At 36.4% G+C, this 23599-nt stretch overlaps 2 protein-coding genes across 2 annotated transcripts; both read left to right on the top strand.

Annotated features, from left to right (window-relative positions):
- Positions 1-9276: 9276 nt before the first annotated feature.
- LOC127081644 (histone H2A.2-like) lies at positions 9277-9947 on the top strand. Its single transcript, XM_051021882.1, has 2 exons — positions 9277-9741; positions 9843-9947. The coding sequence occupies exons 1-2, from the start codon at positions 9277-9279 to the stop codon at positions 9945-9947; spliced, it is 570 nt and encodes a 189-aa protein (XP_050877839.1).
- A 48-nt stretch (positions 9948-9995) lies between these two features.
- LOC127081643 (ADP-ribosylation factor GTPase-activating protein AGD2-like) lies at positions 9996-10753 on the top strand. The gene is made up of 2 exons (XM_051021881.1): positions 9996-10158; positions 10197-10753. Exons 1-2 carry the CDS (start codon positions 9996-9998, stop codon positions 10751-10753), a joined length of 720 nt encoding a protein of 239 aa, XP_050877838.1.
- Positions 10754-23599: the final 12846 nt, after the last annotated feature.

Here is a 23599-nt window from a genome sequence, read left to right as displayed (position 1 = left end):
GTTGGCCCTTTACGCTGGTGTGTTCCAAATGTAACAGGTTAGCGCCCATGTCTTTTCACACCCATAATATTGCTTAAAATTCAATATTCTACTGAGGTTGCAACCCCTATTTTCTATATTATTTCTTTATTTTCTATCATTTTAATTGTTTATTTGTATTTTTAATTTATTCATTTAAGTGTTAATTTTAGTTTATTCTTTTTGTTAATTAATTAATTTAATTGTTAGTTTATCCTAATTATAATAATTATCCTTTTTATTTAAATTATAACACAAAAATTATCTATTTAATGTTATTTGTTTAGTTATATTTTAATGATGAAAATGATTAAAAAAATGTCACATTTTATTTTTTATTCAACCAAACTATACTATTTCTTCTTGTGTAAATTCAATTATATTTCATAAAAATATTTATTCTTACCTTCAAATTAAAAAAAAAAAGCAAAGATGAATAAGTAATATTTTCTTTTGTAAATATGCTTTCACCTTGTACATAAATCATCAAATTATTTTTGTTAAACAAACTAAATTAACATTTTTAAAAATAAATGGATAGGTGGATGCACATCCACCATGTCCTTGACTAGTTGATTGGTCAGCGCACGCCACATCATTCGATTATTCAAAAACCCAAAACAATCTATAATCAATCTCAACACATCAAATGTCTTTTGTACTCTTGCGCACTTTATTCAAAAATCTTTTCATAAAAACATAGGTTACGTCTTTTCGAAGCGAAATACAAACGAGCGTTTAAACCTCCATCCTGCAAGCGTAAAAGCCAATTTTTAAATGCAAGAACAACTTAAACCCTATCCTATAAAATCAATTAACTCACACTGATTTTATAAGAACTATGAAGCTCTGAATTTCTCATTGCACCTGAGAATATGAAGGAACAAGGTTTTAAAACCATGGTGAGCACAATAATAAAAAAAACGTTTCTTTTCTTTTCTTTTTTAAACCACTTCCTTTTTGTAAATAATTTCTTCATGTAAATACCTTAATAAGTATATTGATAAATAACTATAAAACAAATTCAATATACCATAAACAAACAATTAATCTTAGGACTATAGGAGATTCCTGTAGTGGTAAATTCATGACCATTAAGCTATGAATAAACTTAACGTCAATAAAACCAGAGTCGCCACCGTGCTTTTATTGTTTCCAAGGGAAAAGGGAAAAGTACGAACAAAACCCAAAGATAAGAAGTTTTCAAATCAAAACTAATAAAATGCCAGAGATTACAGGTAAAGGGTTTGGTTACACAGAGGGAAGGTGTTAGCACCCAAAGTGTCCTAGGTACTCCTAGGGAGCCCTTTTTTGTGTGCATATGTATTCTTGTACAAAATTATGTTTGCAATAAATAGAGTGGAGTGGTGAGAAAAGAATTAATTAATTATATTTTTGTGTTTGACAAGACCTTCGGACTTGTGCCTACATACCAACATAAAATGAGGGATCAAAACCTCGTAGTTCGTGGTAACAATTTCAAAGTGAATGCATTGCCTTTAACAAAAATTTAAGTTTAACAAAGGAACAAGAGGCCTAAAAAAGGTTTGAATCAATGTTAGTTCTTTTTGGCTTTTGAAATTTTAAGTCAAGTATAGTTAAGTTCATTTGCAAGTTTGTTTCAGAAAAGAGTTTAAAAATGCAATGGCATAAGGCCAAAGTTTCTAATTTGTAAAAATGGTCTAAGTTTAGAAAACAAATACAAGCAAAGAAGATTTTAAGAGGAGGGAGAGATTTGAAATTAAAGAAATGGGTAGGAGATGAAGAGACTAATCCTAAGCACAAATCTAAAAGTTAAGAGTTGAAAAGATCTGACCAATGAGCTGTAATCCAATAGACAAGAATGTCATACAGAAACCCAAATTTCCCTTGGACTTTAGAATCAAGCAATATCAATACGCACATAGCAAGGTGAAGAGCAAGGCATCAAATAAAGATAGTCACATCCAATCTTAGCAACTCCATGATCTTCTTCATGATTCCCCATGTATCAGATGACTTCCAAGATAGGCATTAGACACATGTTCAAAATAATATCTTCAATAGGATCATGTCGCAGATGAACTCAAATGGATCTTCAATAATTGCATCAGATGAAAGTTCACTTCACAAGCACTTGGTTTCATGAAAGTTGGCATTGGCCAAGTCCTTTTTCATAGGGAGTGTTTCCTAATTCTAAGTCCAATGTCTCAGAGCAAACCAACAGTCCACACAAAATGTATTTTAGGGTTTTTGTTATTATTATGTACATTAAGGTCAAAAGAACACAAACACAAACAAGTATATATAATCACAGAATAATCACAAGATATGGCTCAAATGAGCAAAGTGAAAATGACATTAAAGTAAACAAGTTAAATGGTATGAATAATGGCAAATGAGTAAAAGCTCAAAATTAAAGTGCATAAAAGTAAATGGCTTGAAATTAAATGTTAGTTGTTAATTGATTAGAAGTTAGTATTGCTTTTGCTTTTGTTTTGTTTAAGTCATTCTTTGGAGAACACTCAACCCACTTGTCACAAGCATGGATCCTTGAACCAAGACATCTCCCAAAGGAAGGAAAAAATGCCAAGTTTCCACATAATACCATGAAAGAGGGGAGACTTACAATCTCACTTACTAGAATGCTATGCCTTTTGTGTCAACAATTTAGCGCTATGTTAAGCAATCGTAATTGGACTTATGTAGAAGTCACAACTATTTGAGGTCGGGCAATAAACTTTTGGTGTTAATGCATGTTAGAGACATGGTATTATGAACCATGCTCCTAAAACATACCACACTTAAAAAGAATATGCAAAAGGGGTGGACCTAATCTCATCCCCACTTATGTTGATTTTTCAATCAACTACCCTTAGGATATAGAGATATCATAGGTCCATGAAATGAATGAGAAGAGAATGGGATTGGGATGAAGAGGGAGGGGAAATGGAATAAACACAAATTGGTCAAGGGAGGACTTTTATCAAATTAAAATCATTCATTCATTTTAGGAGATGAAATGTATATTTCATCAATCCCCTAAATTCAATGATTTTGACTCAACAACGTCAAATCAACCTTGACCAAGGCCCAACAACACAAGTCAAACTCAACAAGTCAAGATTAGAAGCTCAACACAATTTATTTTACATTTAAACAATTGAAATCAATTAAAATATGCATTAAATTAAATTATGGTTTATCAAAATCCTAAAACCTCATCAAAACACCAAAGAAATGACCATGGGATTTATCATAGGTCAAACAAGGTCAAAGGACCTTGGAGAAAAAATTCATAATTTTTGGAAACTTAAAAGTATTTTTAAATAATTAAAAATATTCACAAAATCAATTAAATCATGAAAAATATTAATAATGATCCAAAATATAATTTTAATTCAGAAAGTGAAAGAGGAATTTATTTAATTTTTTTTTGGTGAAACTCTCATATTTTTTGGATCAATATTAAAATTAATATGAATTAATGAAAATAAACCAAATAAAATGAAAATCAGAAAATAAGAAAAAATGTTGACCACTTGATCTCCCTCATTAATTGAGGTGGCAGATCAAGTGGCTGCTAGCGCGCATTCCACCATAGTCATGAATCAACATGCAACATAAGTGGTAATCAGTTTCAACGTGCGAGATTAGAACATTTCAAATGGATCATGTGGTTCTGATGAGTGCCAACGCATCACCGGAGCCAAAGCTCCGGCCTCCTTCTCCGGTGAGCTTCACCGGACTGGTTCACTCACAACCATCACCAAAATTAAAAATAAGGACATGAATTTAAAGTAAAAATGCTCAGGAGCTCGAGTCTGGCCTCAATTTATCCTAACTCCAAGTATATTGAAAGATACAAGGAGTTGAAATTTGAGGTGCAGGATCTGAGTTGCTTCGATTTGACCTCAAAGCAACTCAATCTTGTTGCCCACATTGGTAGGACTTCAGACAACCAAAGATCCAAGAGAATTATGGAGAATTGAGTGAGAATCGAAGAGATGAAAAATTCTGAAAAATACTTTCAATGCAGGTCTGTGCTTGATTGATCTTGCTCTTGCTTGCTCTTGATCTTGCTCAGGACACTTGAGAGAGTAGAATTGAATGGACAAAAGGCTCAGGATCCTTGGAGATTTGAATCTCAAAACAGTGATATTCAAACTCAATTTCCAATGGAAATTATCAAGATTATCCTTTGAAATGAGAGGGTTTGGAGGTTTGGAATCAAAGCTGGCGCGCAGGGTCTTTGTTTCTGAGCATAGATGGCTCTATTTATAGCCAAATGGATTGATATTTACACACTTGAAATGAAATCCAAAAATAGCAATGTACATTGCATGGATGCATGTGCGTGTAACAGGCCCATGTAATCACTTCTTCTGGTCCATAATTGAGTACAAGCATTGTTGAGATCACATTGGAATGTTAGGCATTGGTGTATGGAATGTTCAAGTTCAATTTGTGCCAAATGATCATTCATGTTCAAGCCATGTGTAACCCATTTAAATCTTGTCCAAAACGAATGAAATTGGACTTTTTGGAAAGGTTAGATCAAGAGGAACAACTTTCATGTTCAACACTTTTTCATTTCAAGCTTGGACCATGATATGAATTTTGAGGTCGAAGTTGGGAAAATCAAACATGTCGAAATTTTTTCTAAGTGTCAAGCCATATGTTCACTTATTCCATCTTGGCTAACTTTTTATGGGGGCTTTAAATGAGAAACGTTCCTTCATAAAAGTTGTATATATCTCAAAGTACTTAAAAATGGTCACAAATTCGACCTCATTTGGATTTAATATGAAGGAGATATTCATTTTTGAAGTTGAGGAAAATCACTTGTTCAATGGCATTGGTCCAAGATGACCTATAATGTATCCTCATATCACATACACATAAAAGTTGAATTTGCTCTTCCTCAAAACATCAAAGTTTAAGTAGACATCTTGAACTTTATTGTGCAACTCGAAAATATTTCATCTCATAAAAAATGAGCAAGTTATGGTCTTGGGAAGTTGACCTCCAAATTAGGGTTTAGACAAAATGACCTATAATCTTTCACCATAAAAAATGTCTTTCCAAGCAAAACTAGCTATAGACTTCAACATGAACATTGTTTGGAATATAATTTAGAGTAACGTTTCACTTGGAATCATTTTCATATGACAAAAAGTGTAGGAGATAGGGTCTAGGGAACCCAGTTTTGATAAGATGAATTCCTTTGGTCAACCACCATCAACCAACTTGATAACTTGCAATTCTCTTGAATTTTGGGGACTTATGGGAGATCATATATGCATAAGATGGTGAATTTTTAAGTATCCCTTGAATTATTTGATCAATTGTTGAAGAAGTCACATAAGATACCCAGATGAATTAGGGTTTCCAAGGTAAACTATCTCCAAACTCTTGATGATTACTTGATCAAACTAACATGTGAAGCTCATGGGGGTTCATATATGATGCTTATAGCCATATTAGACCACTTATTGATTGAGATCCTTGCATTGAGGGTCTTAAACCCTAGATATGAGCTTGATAGATCAAATGTGAGCATGTGCACTACCTACAAAAGAGTTAGACAAATGCAAAGACATATTTTTGGTATTTTGGTTAGTAAAAATGATAAAATACAAAGTATGATACAATCAAAAGATGCTCACTGATCTCTCCCAATGAAAACCCAATGTATGAGGGGTAAGGAGGATGCCAAGTTGTGATCCCAATGCCAATTCATATGATGAGAAAGCATGAGGGATCTTAGGGTTAAAATTGGGGTCTTACAGTTCCCATTGAGTACAATAGATGTGAGGGGTGATAATACCTTCCCCTCGTATAACCGACTCCCGAACCCATATTTGGTTGCGATAAACATTTTATCCTTTTTCTTTTCCCCGAGGTTTTATCGTTATTTTCCCTTTCCTTAGTAATTAATAAAATCAGGCTGTGACTCTATTAGTCATCCGTGAGCATACCGTGCGCTCGCGAGTTCTTATTTTTTTGAGATGTGACCGAGTCAAGTTTGAGTTATTTTATATCTTTAGATTTGAGTTTGAGTTATTTGATATGTTTATAGTTGAGTTTGAACTATTTGATATGTTCATAGTTGAATTTAAGTTATTTGATATGTTTAGAGTTGAGTATGAGAATTAAATGAGTTGAGTCTGAGTTATTAATATATTTAGAGTTGAGTCTGAAATGTTTAGAGTTGATTTTGATGAGAAAATTAAATGATTTGAATTAAAGTTGTAGACCTTAAAGGATATGTTGTTTACCCTTAACCTTGAATATAAATTGTTAGAGTTAATTGTAAATTATGTTAATGTTATGAACATGCCTTGTTTAATATTAATGGTTGTTTTATGTTATTTTGATGTTGTTAATGAGGTTGATGTTTAGGTTCAAAAGAAACCAGTGTTATAGTACTCCGGTCTAGTGTTGTAGGTGTAAGACCCCAATTTTTACCCAAAGATCCCTCATGCATTCCCATCATCAGCATAAGCATTGGGATCACATCTTGGCATCCTCCTTACCCATTTTCATTGGGTTTGTTTTGGGAGAGATCACCAAGCATCTTTGTGATTATATCATACTTGTATATTATCATTTTACTAACTAAAATACCAAAAATATATCTTTGTATCTATCTAACTCTTTTGTAGGTAGGGCATGATCTCATTGATTCATTGATCACATCTAGGGTTTAAGACCCTCATGAACAAAGAGCACAGCCAAGAATTGATTTAAGAATGGTTATGAACATCATATATGAGTCCCAATTTCTACTACATGTTATATTGATCAAGTTTTCTTCAAGAGTTTGAGGGTGATTTGCCTTGGAAACCCTAGTTTGACTGGGTATCTTGAGTAACTTCTCCAACAAGCTATCTCACCAATTGATCAAATTTCTCAAGGGACACTTCAAAATTCATCATATTATGCATATATGATCTACCATGACCCAAGAAAGTCAAGTGAATTAGAAGTTAGCAAGTTGGTTGATGGTGGTTGGCCAGATGAATTCATCTAATCAAAACTGGGTCTCCCTAGACCCTATCTCCTACAATTTTCACCATATTGTCATACCCCGATTTTGGCCCTGAAAATTTTTCCCATCAATTATTCGTTTGCATTCTTCTTTTCATGACCATTCCATCTGGTCATGATGCTACCCACCGACATTAGTTGTTGGACTTGTTACCACGACCAGTCCATGTTCGTCTTTTGGAGTTTTGTTTCTTTATTTTTTGGTATAAGATGATTAATGCGAGATTGGAAACCTCTTTCATTTGTCGGAATCAATTGAACCTCATGTTCCATCTTTCGTTCCAGTTTCGTCAAAGTGATTATTCATCCCGCCTTGTCACATTACTAGTTCTCACCTTTTCTTTCAAATAAATTATGTGTCAAGTGCAAAACATTTTGTTTTAGGTCATTATTCATATGCATTTTTCTCATTCATTCATGATTCAAAGAAATTCCATACATATTTCTTCATTTTCATTTATATTCTCCATTTCACATTCAAAATTCTACATTTCATATTCAAAATTTTCATTCATATTTCTTCGTTACATTGGAAAATTTTCCATTTTTCATGTTCAAGAATTTCCACATCCTCATTCATATTTTGTTTATTTCATTCATTTATTCAATCATGGTCCACCATTTACATAGCATATGATTAATTCATCATACATAAGGTCTCTAAAACACAAAGAAAGTCTCGTGTTGATAAAGAACTCGGCAATATTCGTACTCGTTTCAAAAACGAAGAGGCTTTGACTCCTTATGAGAAAAAAGAAATATGTTTGGAAAATGCTTTACATATACATGCTTGGTTATGATGCGGATTTTGGCTACATGGAGGCTGTTTCTCTTATATCTGCCCCAAAGTATCCAGAAAAACAGTGTCTAGCATTGACTATGGTTGGAAATATTGGTTGCCGAGAATTCGCTGAGTCCTTGGCACCTGATGTACAGAAGTCGCTGTTATCTAGCAGTTGCAGGCCCCTATGTGAAAAAAGCTGCATTGTGTTTGCTGCGACTGTACAGAAAAATCCGGATGTTGTCAATGTAGATGGATGGGCGGATCGAATGGCTCAACTTTTGGATGAACGAGGCCTTGGTGTTTTAACATCTTCTATGAGTCTTCTTGTTGCATTAGTATCAAACCAACACGGGGACACTTCTGATAACAAATCTATGGAACATGATAATGTTTTTCATTCTATAAGCAATGCATAGTCAGGCATGAATCCCACATGTACACCTAAATAAATGTTCCAAGAAGAAAGTTCTCCATTTCCCACTAGTATTTCCGCCCATTCCAATCCTAAAAGTCAGAACTCAGAAGCTCATCAATGGTCGGATGACACCACCTATACTTGTGATCGAAACAAAAATGATCAAAGCAATATTGATTGTGCTATGCATGACTCTCCATCTAACGGTCAAAATTGTGGTACTAGATTTTACCATGATGCAGAAAATCGCAACATTAGTGGTGTATCTGAAGGCACAGGCAGCCGGAGTGATGGAAATACCCCTCAGTCTGTTGTAGGCAAGATCCACCTTGAAAGTTCTATTAGTAATGATCACTATGACGAGCCTAGAGGCGCAAATTCTTACCACACCAGCCAAAGAGAAGCAACTCTACTAAAGTTTCGACTGAAGAGAAAAGGCAGATGCTATGATAAAAAGGTCTGATATGAAAGCCGGAAAAGACAGGAAGATAAACATCCACGGGTGAAAGGGCAGTCTATTCGCCAAGTACAAAGTGAACCTGCAGTATTGACCGGAGGTCTGGTGGAATCTGTTTGACTTTAATACCTCTGTTAGTGTTTTCTGTCAGCTTGTTATATTGTACCGATGAGGAAAGGCAACTATTGAATCATTCAAATGCTCCTCCATTTTCTCGGTATGGCAATGTGTGATGAAAAAGCCAAAAAGAGGATAGTAACACCAATCTGGTGATTGGTCAGTCTGTACAAGTTGATGCAAAAATTTCTTAACAGTCAACATGAATTCTTTCCAGCCACCACCAAAGGTTCATCTAAAAGGAAGCAGAGCTCAAACCACCAATTGAATGTGTTGTTGTTCGTATTCAAATCATGCAACAAGGCCAAATTTTTTAGCTCCAATTTCCTCTTTTCTGCCCCGACTAAGAAACCACAAGACGGGTCTGGTAATGGCAGAGCCACATGATTCACACGCCGAGGGATCAGAATGTTGGACGTCACCTGCAGAAGCTAGTTGAGGAAGGGTCTGTCGATGATAAATGAGGGAGCCGGTGGAAGGAAAGGAGGAGGACCAAGGAAGAGGGCGGTCACAAGATCCGTCAGATCCGGACTTCAATTTCCAATCGGAAGAATCGATCGATTCTTGAAGCAAGGTAGATATGCTCAGCGTGTGGGTACAGGTGCTCCTGTTTACTTGGCCGCTGTTCTTGAATATCTTACTGCTGAGGTTCTTGAGTTGGCTGGAAATGCAGCACAGGATAACAAGAAGAAAATTATCAGTCCAAGGCATTTGTTGTTGGCTGTGAGGAATGATGTAGAACTTGGAAAATTGTTGGCTGGTGTTACCATTTCTCACGGTGGTGTTCTTTTTAACATCAACCCAGTGTTATTGCCTAAGAGAAATGAAAATGCTGCCAGTACTCCCAAGTCTCCATCAAAGGCCAAGGAATCTCCAAAGAAGGCAGTAGAAAAGACAACTTTGTTACCAATCATGAAGGTGATTTTATCCATGTTCTTGGGGATGCACATGTTTACCAAACTCATGTGAGGCCTTTGCCGGAGCAGCTCCATAACCTGCCAAAATCTTTTCCAACTTAGAAAATCAATTCAAAGAAGAAAGATATAGATTCTTTTGTGGCTATTGATTTTAAGCTTATTGACTATGATCCTCACCCAAAGATTGAGATGAAGATAGCTGTTTAAAATAAGAGAGATCTTGGTCCCCACTTTAGGTTGTTCCTGCTGTTTGAAATGAGGCAGCAACAATTTCATCGACTAGAAGCGAGTGGAGAAGCGCAGCAGCATGAAGGTCAATTAGAATTACATCAGCAGCAACAGCAAATGATGGTGCATAACTCGAATGGAGATCAAAATCCAGTGCAAGCTGTTGCCATGCGAATTGTATCCAGCAACGGTATGCTTTCAGTTGATACACAAAAATCTGGCAAGCAGTTCAGTCTTTAAATGTAAAAGAAGTGTATCGCCTTATTGTAACATCAACCTCAAATCCGATAAACACAAAATTTGAAGAAGTGGTTTCCCATGCCGAGACTGAAAATCATCAGCATGATGCTGAAGCCTGTCTGAGGATAAAAGAGGCTAATGAAACAGATAGTTGTTTCCGCGGTTGGTCTTTATTACACCTAGCATGTCATTCTGGCATTACATTAATGGTTGAGCTGTTGCTCCAATTTGGTGCTGATATAAACATGCACGGTTATCATGGAAGGACTCCTTTGCACCGTTGCATTTCTAGTGGGAAAGATTCATTGGCTAAGTTTTTACTAAGGGGCGCAAAACCATCAATTAAAGATGTTGGTGGACATACTGCACTTGAAAGAGCAATGGAGATGAGAGGTAGAAACACTGTTCTTCTAGATGCTGTTAGCTACAGAATACCATTTGTTAGCGACATACCGACCATAATTTTTGGAGCAGATGTTACGCATCCTGAAAACGAAGAAGACACTAGCCCCTCGATAGCAACTGTTGTAGCATCCCAAGATTGACCTGAAGTGACAAAATATGATGACTTAGTGTGTGCTCCATCTCACAGGCAGGAACTTATACAAAATTTATACAAAACATGGCATGATCTTGTTCGCGGCACTGTTAGTGGCGACATGATAAGAGATTTACTGATTTCCTACAGAAAAGCAGCAGGGACAGTCAAAACAATTCAGTTGATAATGGACTCACTACTGTACCATGAACCTTAAAACTCAGCATATGCCTCTATTGCAGCACCATTGACATCATTATTGAAAAAATATGCTTTTTAGTGGGATAACCAAGCAACCATTGCTTTCAAACAGCTCAAGACATCAATTACAGTAGCTCAAGTACCCGCTCTTCTAGATTTTCATCAACAATTTATTCTCGAAATCGATGCTTCGGGTTCTGGTATTGGTGCAGTGCTAAGCCAAGATAAACATCCAATTGCATACTTCTCTAAGAAGTTGTCCCCAAGGATGCAGAAACAATCCACGTATGTGCAAGAACTCTAGGCTATCACTGAAGCTATGACGAAATTTTATCATTATCTTATTGGTCAAAAGTTCACAATCAAGACGGATCAGGAAGTTTGAAGGCTTTGACGGATCAAACCCTCCAAACACCAGAACAACAACATATGCTGCACAAATTTATCGGATTGGTCATTCCTGCGGATAGACAAATTATTGAATCGTTACTCCAAGAGTTCCATGCTTCCACTCTGCACAGACTGGTAGTCAGCATGCTGGGCAATGACGAAGTCTTGGCTAGATGTGCAGGTAGACTTGGAAGTCACTCGTTCATTGCCTGGAGGAGTTGACCAACATAGAACTCTTGGAGATGAAATTGACTGAAGTCCTGGACAAGTTGATGCTTCTTTTGATCCTTCAAATGGACCTGAAAATTGGACAATTCAGGTTTTGAATCAACAACCACGACCACTTCCATCTCTTCTGCAAAAAACTTCATTCGGGGGGAATGGTCCATGAAACTGTTATATGGCAGTAACCTCGGAGTTAATGAAACCAAAAAGATCTTATTTTTTTTTTGCCAAAAGATACAAGTCATCTTCATACGTCTTGTCGGCTGTTGCTGGTTATTTGGAAAGCAAGTGTGGTTCTTCTGTGGAAGACATTGGGTGTAGAATGTACCATCCAGAAATAGAACAAATGCCCCAGTAACTCAATTGCTGTCTTCTCATGGAAAAAATCATTTGAAGCCAAGGCCCTGCAAACCGTAACAAACACAACAACACCACCTAAAATCAGTTTAATTCCCAAAAAGTGAAAGCACATATTTCATTCAAATGAGTTTACAGTGGTGAAACTTTTCTTACCAACAGTAAAGTTGTCAAAATGAAGAGAATTGGGAGAGGGACCACCAAGTTGGGGTGAAGACAAAACCTCCAGCGTCCTCTGTACTAACAAGACCTCCACTACTCTGAGAAAACACAGAAACACAGCAGAGGAAAGAGATTAATAGCATATAAAAGGAGGACCACTGTTCACAAAAAAAACCCTAGAGAACGCGAGCGGCTACCATTGAGAAAAGGAGGAGAGAGCTGAAAAACCCTAATTCTTTGGAGGAGGCGGCTACCATTCAAAAAAGAAAAAGAGAAGATTCAAGAAAGCTGTTCACACAGAAAAATAACCCTCCATACTCCACGCTTCAGCTGCAAAAACCACAAATCCCTTAAACTCTCCGCCGTCTCCCTTGTTACAACTAGAAAGGCTACAATCGGAACCGTCGCATCACGACTCTGACATTTTTCCGGCAACAATAACAACCTTCGAGCTCAACCTATTCTTCATTTTTCTAGCGTCAAACCTTGGCTATTGGGGTGAGGGCATCCTCGCCTAAGTCTCCACTGTAGTCACCCAAATCCGATCTCTTTTGCATAGGTAATGGTTTGGTTACATGTTTTTATTATTGTTTGTTTTTGAATATGCTTGTTGAGTTTCTTTACACTTGATGATTGTGTCACTTCAAGATATGTTTGGATTTCTGTTTGAAAGGCTTTGTGATTTCGGTTTTGTGCCGGAGAAACATGTTTCGTGGGATTTGCCGTTGTTTTAACATCACCATGAAGCAATCGTTTCCCGCTGGATAGCCTGTTGTTCCTCTGTTTAGCTTTTCTTCACTTATGCATCTTTTTTCTGTTTTATTATTTTTCTTGCCGATGTCATCATCAGTGGACCAGTGGTGGAGTTGGCCAGAGTGTTGGTTTGGTAGGCCCTTAGTCCTGGGTTCGACACCCATGTGTGTTATTTTGGTTTTTCAACATTCCATTTTCTCAGTTTTGTTTTTTAATTCTCATGTTTATGTTTTATTATGATTTCTCGTGCACTCATATTTTCATTATCACTTAATAACACAAATTTGTTTTCCTTTAATTTCATCATCCATTCAAAACCGCTTTAAAAATATAAATCACCTAATTCTCGATTCAATGTCTAGCCCATTTCCATACCCTTGTAAGTCGATTGCTTTTAAGCATCGCCATCAACCTCACATGGCTTACTCTTGGGCCTTCTTACAATGAGCTCTTAAGCAACATCAACTTAACTTTCAATAATTTCAAACCTCTGTACTTTGATTATTTTAATTTATTATTCAAGACGTTTTCTAAATAAAACGTGAAGAAAAAGATTATCCTGGAGGGAATATCCAGTTATAATCCCGAATATTAGGCTCAAGCTGTAAGAGCTTGCAAGCCGTTAATATTCGTCTTCTCTTTAACACTCAAATATTCAAATCATTTTCTAAATAAAACGTGAAGAAAAAGATTATCCTGGAGGGAATATCCAGTCATAATTCCGAATATTAGGCTCAAGCTGTAAGAGCTTGCAAGCCATAAATATTCGTCTTCTCTTTCACACTCCAAGATTCAAAACCTCTTCTTAATAAAGTTGGAAGAAAAAGATTACCTGGAGGGAATATCCAGTCGTAATCCCGAATATTAGGCTCAAGCTGTAAGAGCTTGCAAGCCATAAATATTCGTCTTCCCTCCAAAACATTCATAAATATTCGAATCATTTTCTTAGCAATTTTGGGAAGAAACAGACTGCCTGGGTGGAATGTCCAGACGTAGTCCCGAGTATTAGACCCAAGCTGTAAGAGCTTGTAAGTCACAAGTACTCGTCTTTCAAACTTCAAAATACCTAATTCCTACCTTAATACTTTTTCAATAAAGATGGAAATGGAACATGGTGTATACCGTGCACTCCTGAGACTAGGATTCGAGATGTATATCTCGCTCATCCAAGTTCTCGCCATCACTCAAAATACACCAAACCAATCAATTTCTTTTTCTCGCCGCCGTGCGATTGATCTCTTAAACCTTTTCACAAACGAAAGGTACTTTGTTTCAAAACAATGCAAGGCAATGTTTTTCCACCTGTTTTGGGTAGTCCAACAATGTTTTCGTCGATTTGACATAAAGTAGCTTTCGCTAAAATCGACCAACAAACAAACATTTTTCTACCCAGAACTACGTAAGCCTTGATTTCTCTTTTGAGATACGTAGGAGCAGGATTTGTAAATCTTGTCAGGCCCACTAATAAAAAACTTAGGTTTAGTCCTTCGTCAAGAATCCAAAAAAACATTTTCCTCTCTTTTATTCTTTCTTTCCCACCTAATGATTCGAAAAGCCTAATATTTCAACTAACACTAACGCACACAACTAACCTAATGGTTTCCGTTGAGTACAACGGACGTGAGGGGTGCTAATACCTTCCCCTTGCGTAATCGACTCCCGAACCCTGATATTGGTTGCGATGACCATATCTTATCCTTTCTTTTAGAGGTCTTATCGATATTTCCCCTTTCCTTTTTAGGAATAAATAAAGTTCGGTGGCGACTCTGTTCAGTCCATCATTGCGAGCGTGCGATCGCGCTTCGCTTTGAAGTCGTATCCCCATTTTTTTTGAGGTGCGACACATATGAACATGATTCTAAGATACAACTTACTCTAAATGACATTATAAACAACTTTCATGTTGAGACCTAGAGCTAGTTTTGCTTGGAAAATCATTTTCTATGTTGAAACATTATAGGTCATTTTGTCTAAACCCTAATTTGAAAGTCAACTTCCCAAGGCCATAACTTGCTCAATTTTTTTGAGGTGAAAGATTTCCAAGTTTAACAATCAAATTCAATGTGTATACTTCATCTTTGATGTTTGGAGTGCGAGCTAATTCAACTTTTTTGAGCATGTGATATGAGGCTACATTATAGGTCACTTTTGACCTATACCATTGATCAAGTGATTTTTCCAAACTTCAAAAATGCACAACTCTATCATTTAAAATCCAAATTACATGACATTGGTGACCATTTTAAAGGTATTTGAGAGAGATACAACTTTGATTAAGACAATTTTCTCATTTGAAGCTCCCATAAAAAGTTAAGCAAGGTGGAATATTGAGACATATGGCTTGACACTTAGAAATTTTTTGATATGTCAAATTTTTCCAAAATTCCACCTCAAATTTCTCCAAGTTCCAAACTCCAAATGAAAAAGTGTTCAACATCGAACTTGTTCCTCTTAATCCCACCTTTCAAAGAGCTCAAATTCATTCATTTTGGACTTGAAATGCATAGGCTGCGCATGGCTTAAACATGCTGATATCATTTGGCATGGATCCAACTTCAAGCAACAATGCACATGTGCCTTGCAATCCAATCAATCTTCAAAGCATCTGAACTTCAAATTTGGACTTTCAACTATCATTCCATGGGCCTATGCGCGCCCATGCATCAGTCCATCATCATTTTGCCAATTTTGGAAAGTGGAAGTGAGTGTGCAAATATCACATGATTTGGCTATAAATACAACTCCATTTGCTCAGAAATAAGACACATTGCGCCAGCTTTGAATCTCTATTGAAAACCCTTCACTCTCATAGGATAACCCTGATAAATTCATTTGAATTTGAGCTTGAATCTCCACTGTTTAGGAATTCAATTCTCCAGGAGTCCATTGCTTCTAAACCTTTCCATCCCTCTTCTGCAAGCAATTGAAGTGAAGCCAAGCACAATTCAGATCAAGATCCATCGTGTTCAGACCTCCATTGAAAGTAATTTGTAGAAATTTTAAACTCTTCGATTCTCTTAAATTGTTGCTCAATTCCATTGATTCTTTGGTTGTCTGAAGTCCTACCAATGTAGGCAAGAAGATTGAGTTGCTTTGAGGCCAAATCGAAGCAACTCAGTTCATGTACCTCATTTTTCAATTCCACACATCTCTTAATATATTTGGAATTTGAGGAATTGGAGGTTAGATTCGAGCTCAACGCCATTTTCTCTTCAAGATCATGTCCCTGTTTCTTTTTTTGGTGATGGTTCATGATGACCAGTCCGGTGAAGCTCACCGGAGAAAACAACCGGAGCTCTGGCTCCGATGATGATGTGTCTTGTATCTGAACCACTTGATCCAAGTCTCATGTTCTAATTTGGATCGTTCCTTGTGATTACTCCTTTTGCCACACGGTTGACTCTGGTGTATGTGGAGCGCGCGTTTTGGATCATCAGATATGTCACCTCAATTAATAAGGGAGATCTGATGGTCCACGTAATTTAGCATTTTTGAATTTTATTTTTATTCCCTTTTCTTTAATAATTCATATTAAATTTAATATTGATCCAAAAAATATGGGACTTTCACCAAAAATCTTCAAATATTTTTCTCTTTCATATTCTGAACTAAAATTATTTTTTGGATCTGTAGCGGGAAATTCATGATCATCAAGCTATTGATAAGCTAGAGATCAATTAACAAGAGTCGTCACCGCGCTTTTATTGTTTCCAAGGGAAAAGGGAAAAGTACGAACAAAACCCAAATAGTAAGAAGTTTTCAAATAAAAACTAATAAATGTCAGAGATCACAAGTAAGGGGGTTGGTTACACAGAGGGAAGGTGTTAACACCCAAAGTGTCCTAGGTACTCCTAGGGAGCCCTTTTTGTGTGCATATGTATTTGGTATAAAGTGATACAAACAAATAGAATGTGGGGATGAAGAAAGAATTCATTAATTATATTTTTCTGTTTGACAAGACCTTCGGTCTTGTGCCTACGTACCAACATATAAATGAGGGATCAAAACCTCGTAGTTCATGCTATAAATTGCAAAATGAGTGTGTCGGTTTTAATAAAATTTAAGTTTGAAAAGGCAAAAAGGCCTAAAATGATTTGAATGAGTTAGTTCTTTTTGGCTTTTTGAAATTTTAAGTCAAGTATAGTTAAGTTTATTTACAAGTTTGATTTAAGAAAATAAGTTTGAAAATGCAATGGCATAAGGCCAAAGTTTCTACCTTTTGCAAAGGTGGTCAACGTTTAGAACAAAAAGTAGTTCACACAAAGAAGGTTTTAAAAATGGAGGGAGAGATTTTGAAATTAAAGAAACGAGGAGAAGATGAAGAGACTACCCTATGTACAAGAATTTAAAAGTTTAAATTTGAAAAGATCTGATCAAATGGGAGTAATCCAATAGACAAATATGTCAATAGAAACCCAGAATCCCCTTGGACTTTTTTAGGATCAAGCAACACACAAGTGCACAATTATATAAATCTTGAAGAGCAAAGACATCAAATAAAGATGGCCTCATCCAAGCTTATCCACTTCAAAGATCTTCCTCAAAATAGCCCATGCAACAGATGAATTCCATAATTCACAAGTTCAACATAACAGCTTATCAATTATCAATGTTGCAGATGAATTTGGAGAGATCTAGAATGATGCATCAGATGAATTCAAATTGCAATCACTTGGTTCTTCAACAAATTGGCATTGACCAAGTCCATTAGCAAAGGAATGTTGCCTAAGTTCTAAGTCCAATTGGGCAAGATCAAACCAACAGTCCATTCAAATGTCTTTTAGGGTTTTTGTTATTATTATGTACATTAATGGTCAAAGACCAAACAGACAAGAAAACAAAATAATATCATAATATGGTCCAAGTGGACAAAGTGAAAATTACATTAACATAAACAATTAGAATGATATGTATAATGGCAAATGATAATAGAATACTAAAAGTAAATTGCATGAAAGTAAAAGTTAATGGTTAGTAAGTTAATTGTTAGTTCTGTTTTGCTTTTGATTTCAAGACATTCTTTGGAGAACACTCAACCCACTTGCCACAAGCATGGATCCTTGAACCAAAACATCTTCCAAAGGAAGGAAAGAAGGCCAAGTTTTCACACAATACCATGAAAGAGGGGAGACTTACAATCTCACTAACTAGATTGCTTATGCCTTTTATGTCACAAATTTAGCGCCATATTAAGCAATCGTATTTGGACTTATGTAGAAGTCACAACTATTTGAGGCCGGGCAATAAACTTTTGGTTTTAATGCATGTTTGAGACATAGTATTAAGAACTATGCTCATTAAACATACCACACACAAAAAATATGCAAAGGTGTGGCCTAATCTCATCCATACTCATGTTAATCTTTCAATCAACTAGCATTAGGACTTTGAGATGTCATTGGCCAATTGAAAATGAATGGATGAAGAAGGGGAATTAGATGAAGAGGAGAGGGGATGAATGAGATCATAAATTGGTCAAAGGAGGACTTTTACCAAATTAATATTATTCATTCATTTTGGTAGATGGAATGTACATTACATCAATCCCCTAAATCCAATAATATTAACTTGACAAAGTCAAATCAACCTTGACCAAGGCCCACCAACAAATGAGAAACTCAATTAAGTCAATACAAATGGTCAACACAATTAAAATGGCATTTATTCAATTAAAAATAGTAAAATAATGCATTAAATTTAAATATGTTTTTGTCCAAATCCTAAAATCTCATCAAAACACCAAATAGATATCCATGAGATTTATCATAGGGCAAACAAGGTCAAAGGACCTTGGAGAAAAAAATTCATAATTTTTGGACACTTAAAAATATTTTTAAACAATTAAAAACAAATGAAAAATCCATTAATTCATGAAAAATATTAATAATGATCCAAAAAATAATTTTAATTCAAAATATGAAAGGGTAAAATATTTGAAATTTTTTGGTGAAAGTCCCATATTTTTTAGATTAATATTAAATTTATTATGAATTATTGAAGAAAATGGAATTAAACTAAAAATTAGAAAATTCAAAAATACGTGGACCATCAGATCTCCCTCATTAATTGAGGTGGCAGATTTGATGATCTAAAATGCGTGTTCCACCAATGCCTCAGTCAACAGCGTTGTAACATGAGTAATCACAAGGAACGACTATGATTAAAACGTGGAGCATGGATCACACGGTTCAAACTCAAGACACATCATCACCGGAGCCAGAGCTCCGGTTGTCTTCTCCGGTGAGCTTCACCGGACTGGTTAATATGAACCATCCCCAAAATGCAAAACAGGGACATGATTTTAAAGAGAAAACATCCCTGAGCACGAATATCACCTCCAATTCATCCAATTTCAACTATATTGAGAGATATGTGGAATTGAAAAATGAGGTTCATGCTCTGAGTTGCTTCGATTTGGCCTCAAAGCAACTCAATCTTCTTGCCTACATTGGTAGGACTTAAGACAACCCAAGAATCAATGGAATTCAGCAAGAATGAAGAAGAATCGAAGAGTTTAAAATTTCTGCAAATTACCTTCAATGGAGGTCTAAGCTTGCTAGATCTTGATTTAAATCGTGCTTGGCTTCACTTCAATTGCTTGCAGAAGAGGAATTGAAATGCTTAGAATCAATGGACTCCTGGAGAATTGAATTCCAAAACAGTGGAGATTCAAGCTCAAATTCAAATGAATTTATCAGGGTTATCCTCTTAGTGTGAAGGGTTTTCATTGGAGATTCAAAGCTGGCGCAATGTGTGTGTTAATTCTGAGCATAAGGGCCTCAATTTATAGGGAAATCAAATGATATTTGCACACTCTTTCCACTTTCCAAATTTGGCAAAATAATGATGCAAAGCTGCATGGGCGCGCATAGGCCCATGGAATGATGGTTTGAAAGTCCAAAATGAAGTTCAGATGCTTTGAAGATGGATTGGATTGCAAGGTACATGTGCATTGTCACTTGAAGATTGATCCGTGCCAAATGATATCAGTCTGTTTAAGTAATGCGCGACCTATGTATTTCTCATTCAAAATGCATGAATTTTAGCTATTTGGAAAGGTGAGATCAAGAGGAACAAGTTTGATGTTGAACACTTTTTCATATGGAGCTTGGAACTTGGAGATATTTGAGGTGGAAGTTTGGAAATTTTTGACATATCAAAATTTTTCTAAGTGTCAAGCCATATGTCTCAATATTCCACCTTGCCTAACTTTTTATAGGAGCTTCAAATGAAAAAAGTGTCTTCATCAAAGTTGTATCTCTCTCAAAGACCTTTAAAATGGTCACTAATTTCATGTCATTTGGATTTGAAATGATTGAGTTATGCATTTTTGAAGTTTGGAAAAATCACTTGATCAATGGTATAGGTCAAAAGTGACCTATAATGTAGCCTCATATCACATGTTCAAAGAAGTTGAATTAGATCTTACTCCAAACATAAAATTTGAAGTATACACATTTAATTTGATTGTGAAACTTGTAAATATTTCATCTCATAAAAATTGAGCAAGTTATGGCCTTGGGAAATTGACTTTCAAATTAGGGTTTAGACAAAATGACCTATAATGTTTCAACGTAGAAAATGATTTTCCAAGAAAAACTAGCTCTAGGTATCAACATGAAAGTTGTTTATAATGTCATTTATAGTATGTTTTGTCTTGGAATAATTTTCATATGGTGAAAATTGTAGGAGATAGGGTCTAGGGAGACCCAGTTTTGATAAAATGAATTCATCTGGCCAACCACCATCAACCAACTTGCTAACTTCCAATTCTCTTGACTTTCTTGGCTCATGGTAGATCATATATGCATAAGATGATGAAATTTGAAGTGTCCTTTGAGAAATTTGATCAATTGGTGAGATAGCTTGTTAGAGAAGTTACTCAAGATACCCAGTCAAACTAGGGTTTCCAAGGCAAATCACCCTCAAACTCTTGAAGCAAACTTGATGATTATAACATGTAGAGATCATTAGGGCTCATATGTGATGTTCATAACCATTATTGAATCAATTCTTGGTTGTACCCTTGTTCATGAGGGTCTCAAACCCTAGATGTGATCTTGATGAATCAATGAGATCATGCCCTTTCTATGAAAGAGTTAGATAGATACAAAGACATATTTTTGGTATTTTTGTTAGTGAAATGATAATATACAAGTATGATATAATCACAAGATGCTTGGTGAATTCTCCCAAAACAAACCCAATGAAGAGGGAGTAAGGAGGATACCAAGGTATGATCCCAATGCTAGTGCATATGATGGAATTACATGAGGGATCTTAGGGTCAAAATTGGGGTCTTACAGCTGCCCCTATTTAAGGACATTCTAACTGAGGAGGCGAAGGTTAAAATCTTCAGCTCGACTCAGTAGAATGGGCTTAAATAACAACATAGAGAAATAAATTTTGGTCCCTATGAGACCTCATGATGCATATGATATGAATGCAAAATCAAATGCTTTGTGGGGAAATATTGCCACAAAGGAAAAGAAATTAGAGAGACCGAAAGTCCGCAGGAGCATAATGCTTTCCATAAGGAAAACTCACTGAGGAGACAAAGACTCTGGGGGGTAAAAATGGGTTATGCGTAGGCCAGGCTACGACTTAAAATTACTGGGGGACTCGAGGAATTCCATATAAATGGAGAGACTCAGCCGGGGAAACAAATAACATCTGCAGGGGATACGAATAAGTCAGGATAAAACTGAAATACTCGACTCGTGCAGGGAAAAAGCGATTTCACTAAGGAAATGCACACTCAACTCAACTGGGGAAGAAATAAACTTCAACATAGGAGGAGCAGAAATCTATTACCTACTACCTTTTATTGGGTAAGAAGATAATAAAGATCTGATAAGGAGAACATCCGTCACCGGTTAAGATGAACATATCAAGGATGACTCGCTGAGGAAAAGCCAGGAGGAATTTTCATTATCGGTTACTGGGTAAGAATAGCCTTGCTGGAGAAAACTGCAGGAAATAGGATTTACAACTACCAGTTACTGGGCAGAAGACCAAGGATGAGAGTATCCGTCATCGGTTAGGATGAACATATCAAGGATAAACTCGACAGGGAAGAAAATCCGTCACCGGTTAAGATGAACATATCAAGGATAGACTTGCCTGGGGATGTCAAGGAGGATACCCGTCATCGGTTAGGATGAACATATCAAGGATATACCAACTGAACAACAAAAGGGGAATTACATCTATCGAAAACTGGATAGAAAACCGTCGAAGAGAAAAATCCGTTACCGGTTAGGATGAACATATCAAGGATTAAACTCTGCTAGGGGACACAATAGGATTTACAACTACCGGTTACTGGGTAGAAAACCAAATCAAAGAGAAAATCTGTCATCGGTTAGGATGAACATATCAAGGATAGACTCTGAAAAAGGGAACAAAAGTAGGAATTACATCTATCAGTTACTGGATAGAATACTAGAGAAGAGAAAATCTGTCACTGGTTAAAGTGAACATATCAAGGATAGACTCCGCTCAAGGAGAACAATAGGATTTACAACTACCGGTTACTGGGTAGAAGACCAACAAGGAGAAGAAAACCCGTCATCGATTAAGATGAACATATCAAGGATTAACTCTCTGACGAACCAAAATAGGAATTACAACTACCTTTTTACTGGGTAGAATACCAAAGAAGAGAATATTCGTCACCGGTTAGGATGAACATATCAAGGATATACCTTTCAAGAAAAAGATCCACTAGGGACTCCGCTGAGGAGAAAAATGGTACTTTTGCCGGGTATTGGGCAAGAAGTAACAAACTACAAACTAAGAAGAATATTACCAGTTACTGGGTAATAGACTCTTAGGGGACCAAAATATCTATCTAGGTAAGAGCTAGAAAGAAAACGGTCAATCAAAACTCAACCCAATAAGGACATAACTCAAGGGGAGTAATTCCATCCAAAAAATTTGTTGGGGAGGAAACTGAAATAACAATCGTCCACGAGGAAACAAACTCAGTGGGGAAACAAAGAAAGGTTACAGTCTTTTCTGCTTAGTGGCTGACATTCTATAATTGAAAGAAGACAGACACCAGATTTGGTATGGGGATAAAGTACCGCCATAACAGAGAATAAAAAAAATCTCAAACAAATCAAATATGAAGATGCAGGATATGCAGATCATGAATGTATATGCGTATGTATATATGGTGATTATGCTGACAAAAGGATCACGAAGGATACAAAGGTGTCGCAAAGAAATTGAACCACCGGTACAATCCTCGGCCAATCCACAAATCATGGAGACAAACTGCTGGAGAACAGAGAGATCAACATCCCAAAGGCTCAACCTTGGTTGGGGAAAGAGGTCTGTTGAGGATAAAACATCCAAACCGTAGGGAATTTTAGGTCAACACCATAAAAATGAGAGACAACCCTACTGGGGAAGAAATCAAAAAGCTGCTCAGAAATCAGGAGGAAACTCTGACTGGGAACGAAGATACGACAATCGGTGGGGACACCAAGGCGATCTATTGGGGAGAGATCGAACATCTTCTGATGACGATTTACCTGCTGAGGAAAAATGAACTCCGCTGGGAAGGCCAAAACTCTGTTGGGGATGGAGAAAGAAACTCCACTGGGATGTAAAACATCTTGGTGACTTCACTGGAGAAAACAATACGCCACAGAGTATATGAATCAACCAACTCAGCTGGGGAAATAGAAAGAAACTCCACTGGGGGATCAAACACTCCGTCGGGGAACTGAATCCATTAGCTGAGGATAACAACATT

The sequence above is a fragment of the Lathyrus oleraceus genome, chromosome 5 (genome assembly GCF_024323335.1).
Source record: "Lathyrus oleraceus cultivar Zhongwan6 chromosome 5, CAAS_Psat_ZW6_1.0, whole genome shotgun sequence".
Lineage (NCBI taxonomy): Eukaryota > Viridiplantae > Streptophyta > Magnoliopsida > Fabales > Fabaceae > Lathyrus > Lathyrus oleraceus.
This window is presented reverse-complemented; position numbering and strand designations above follow the sequence as displayed.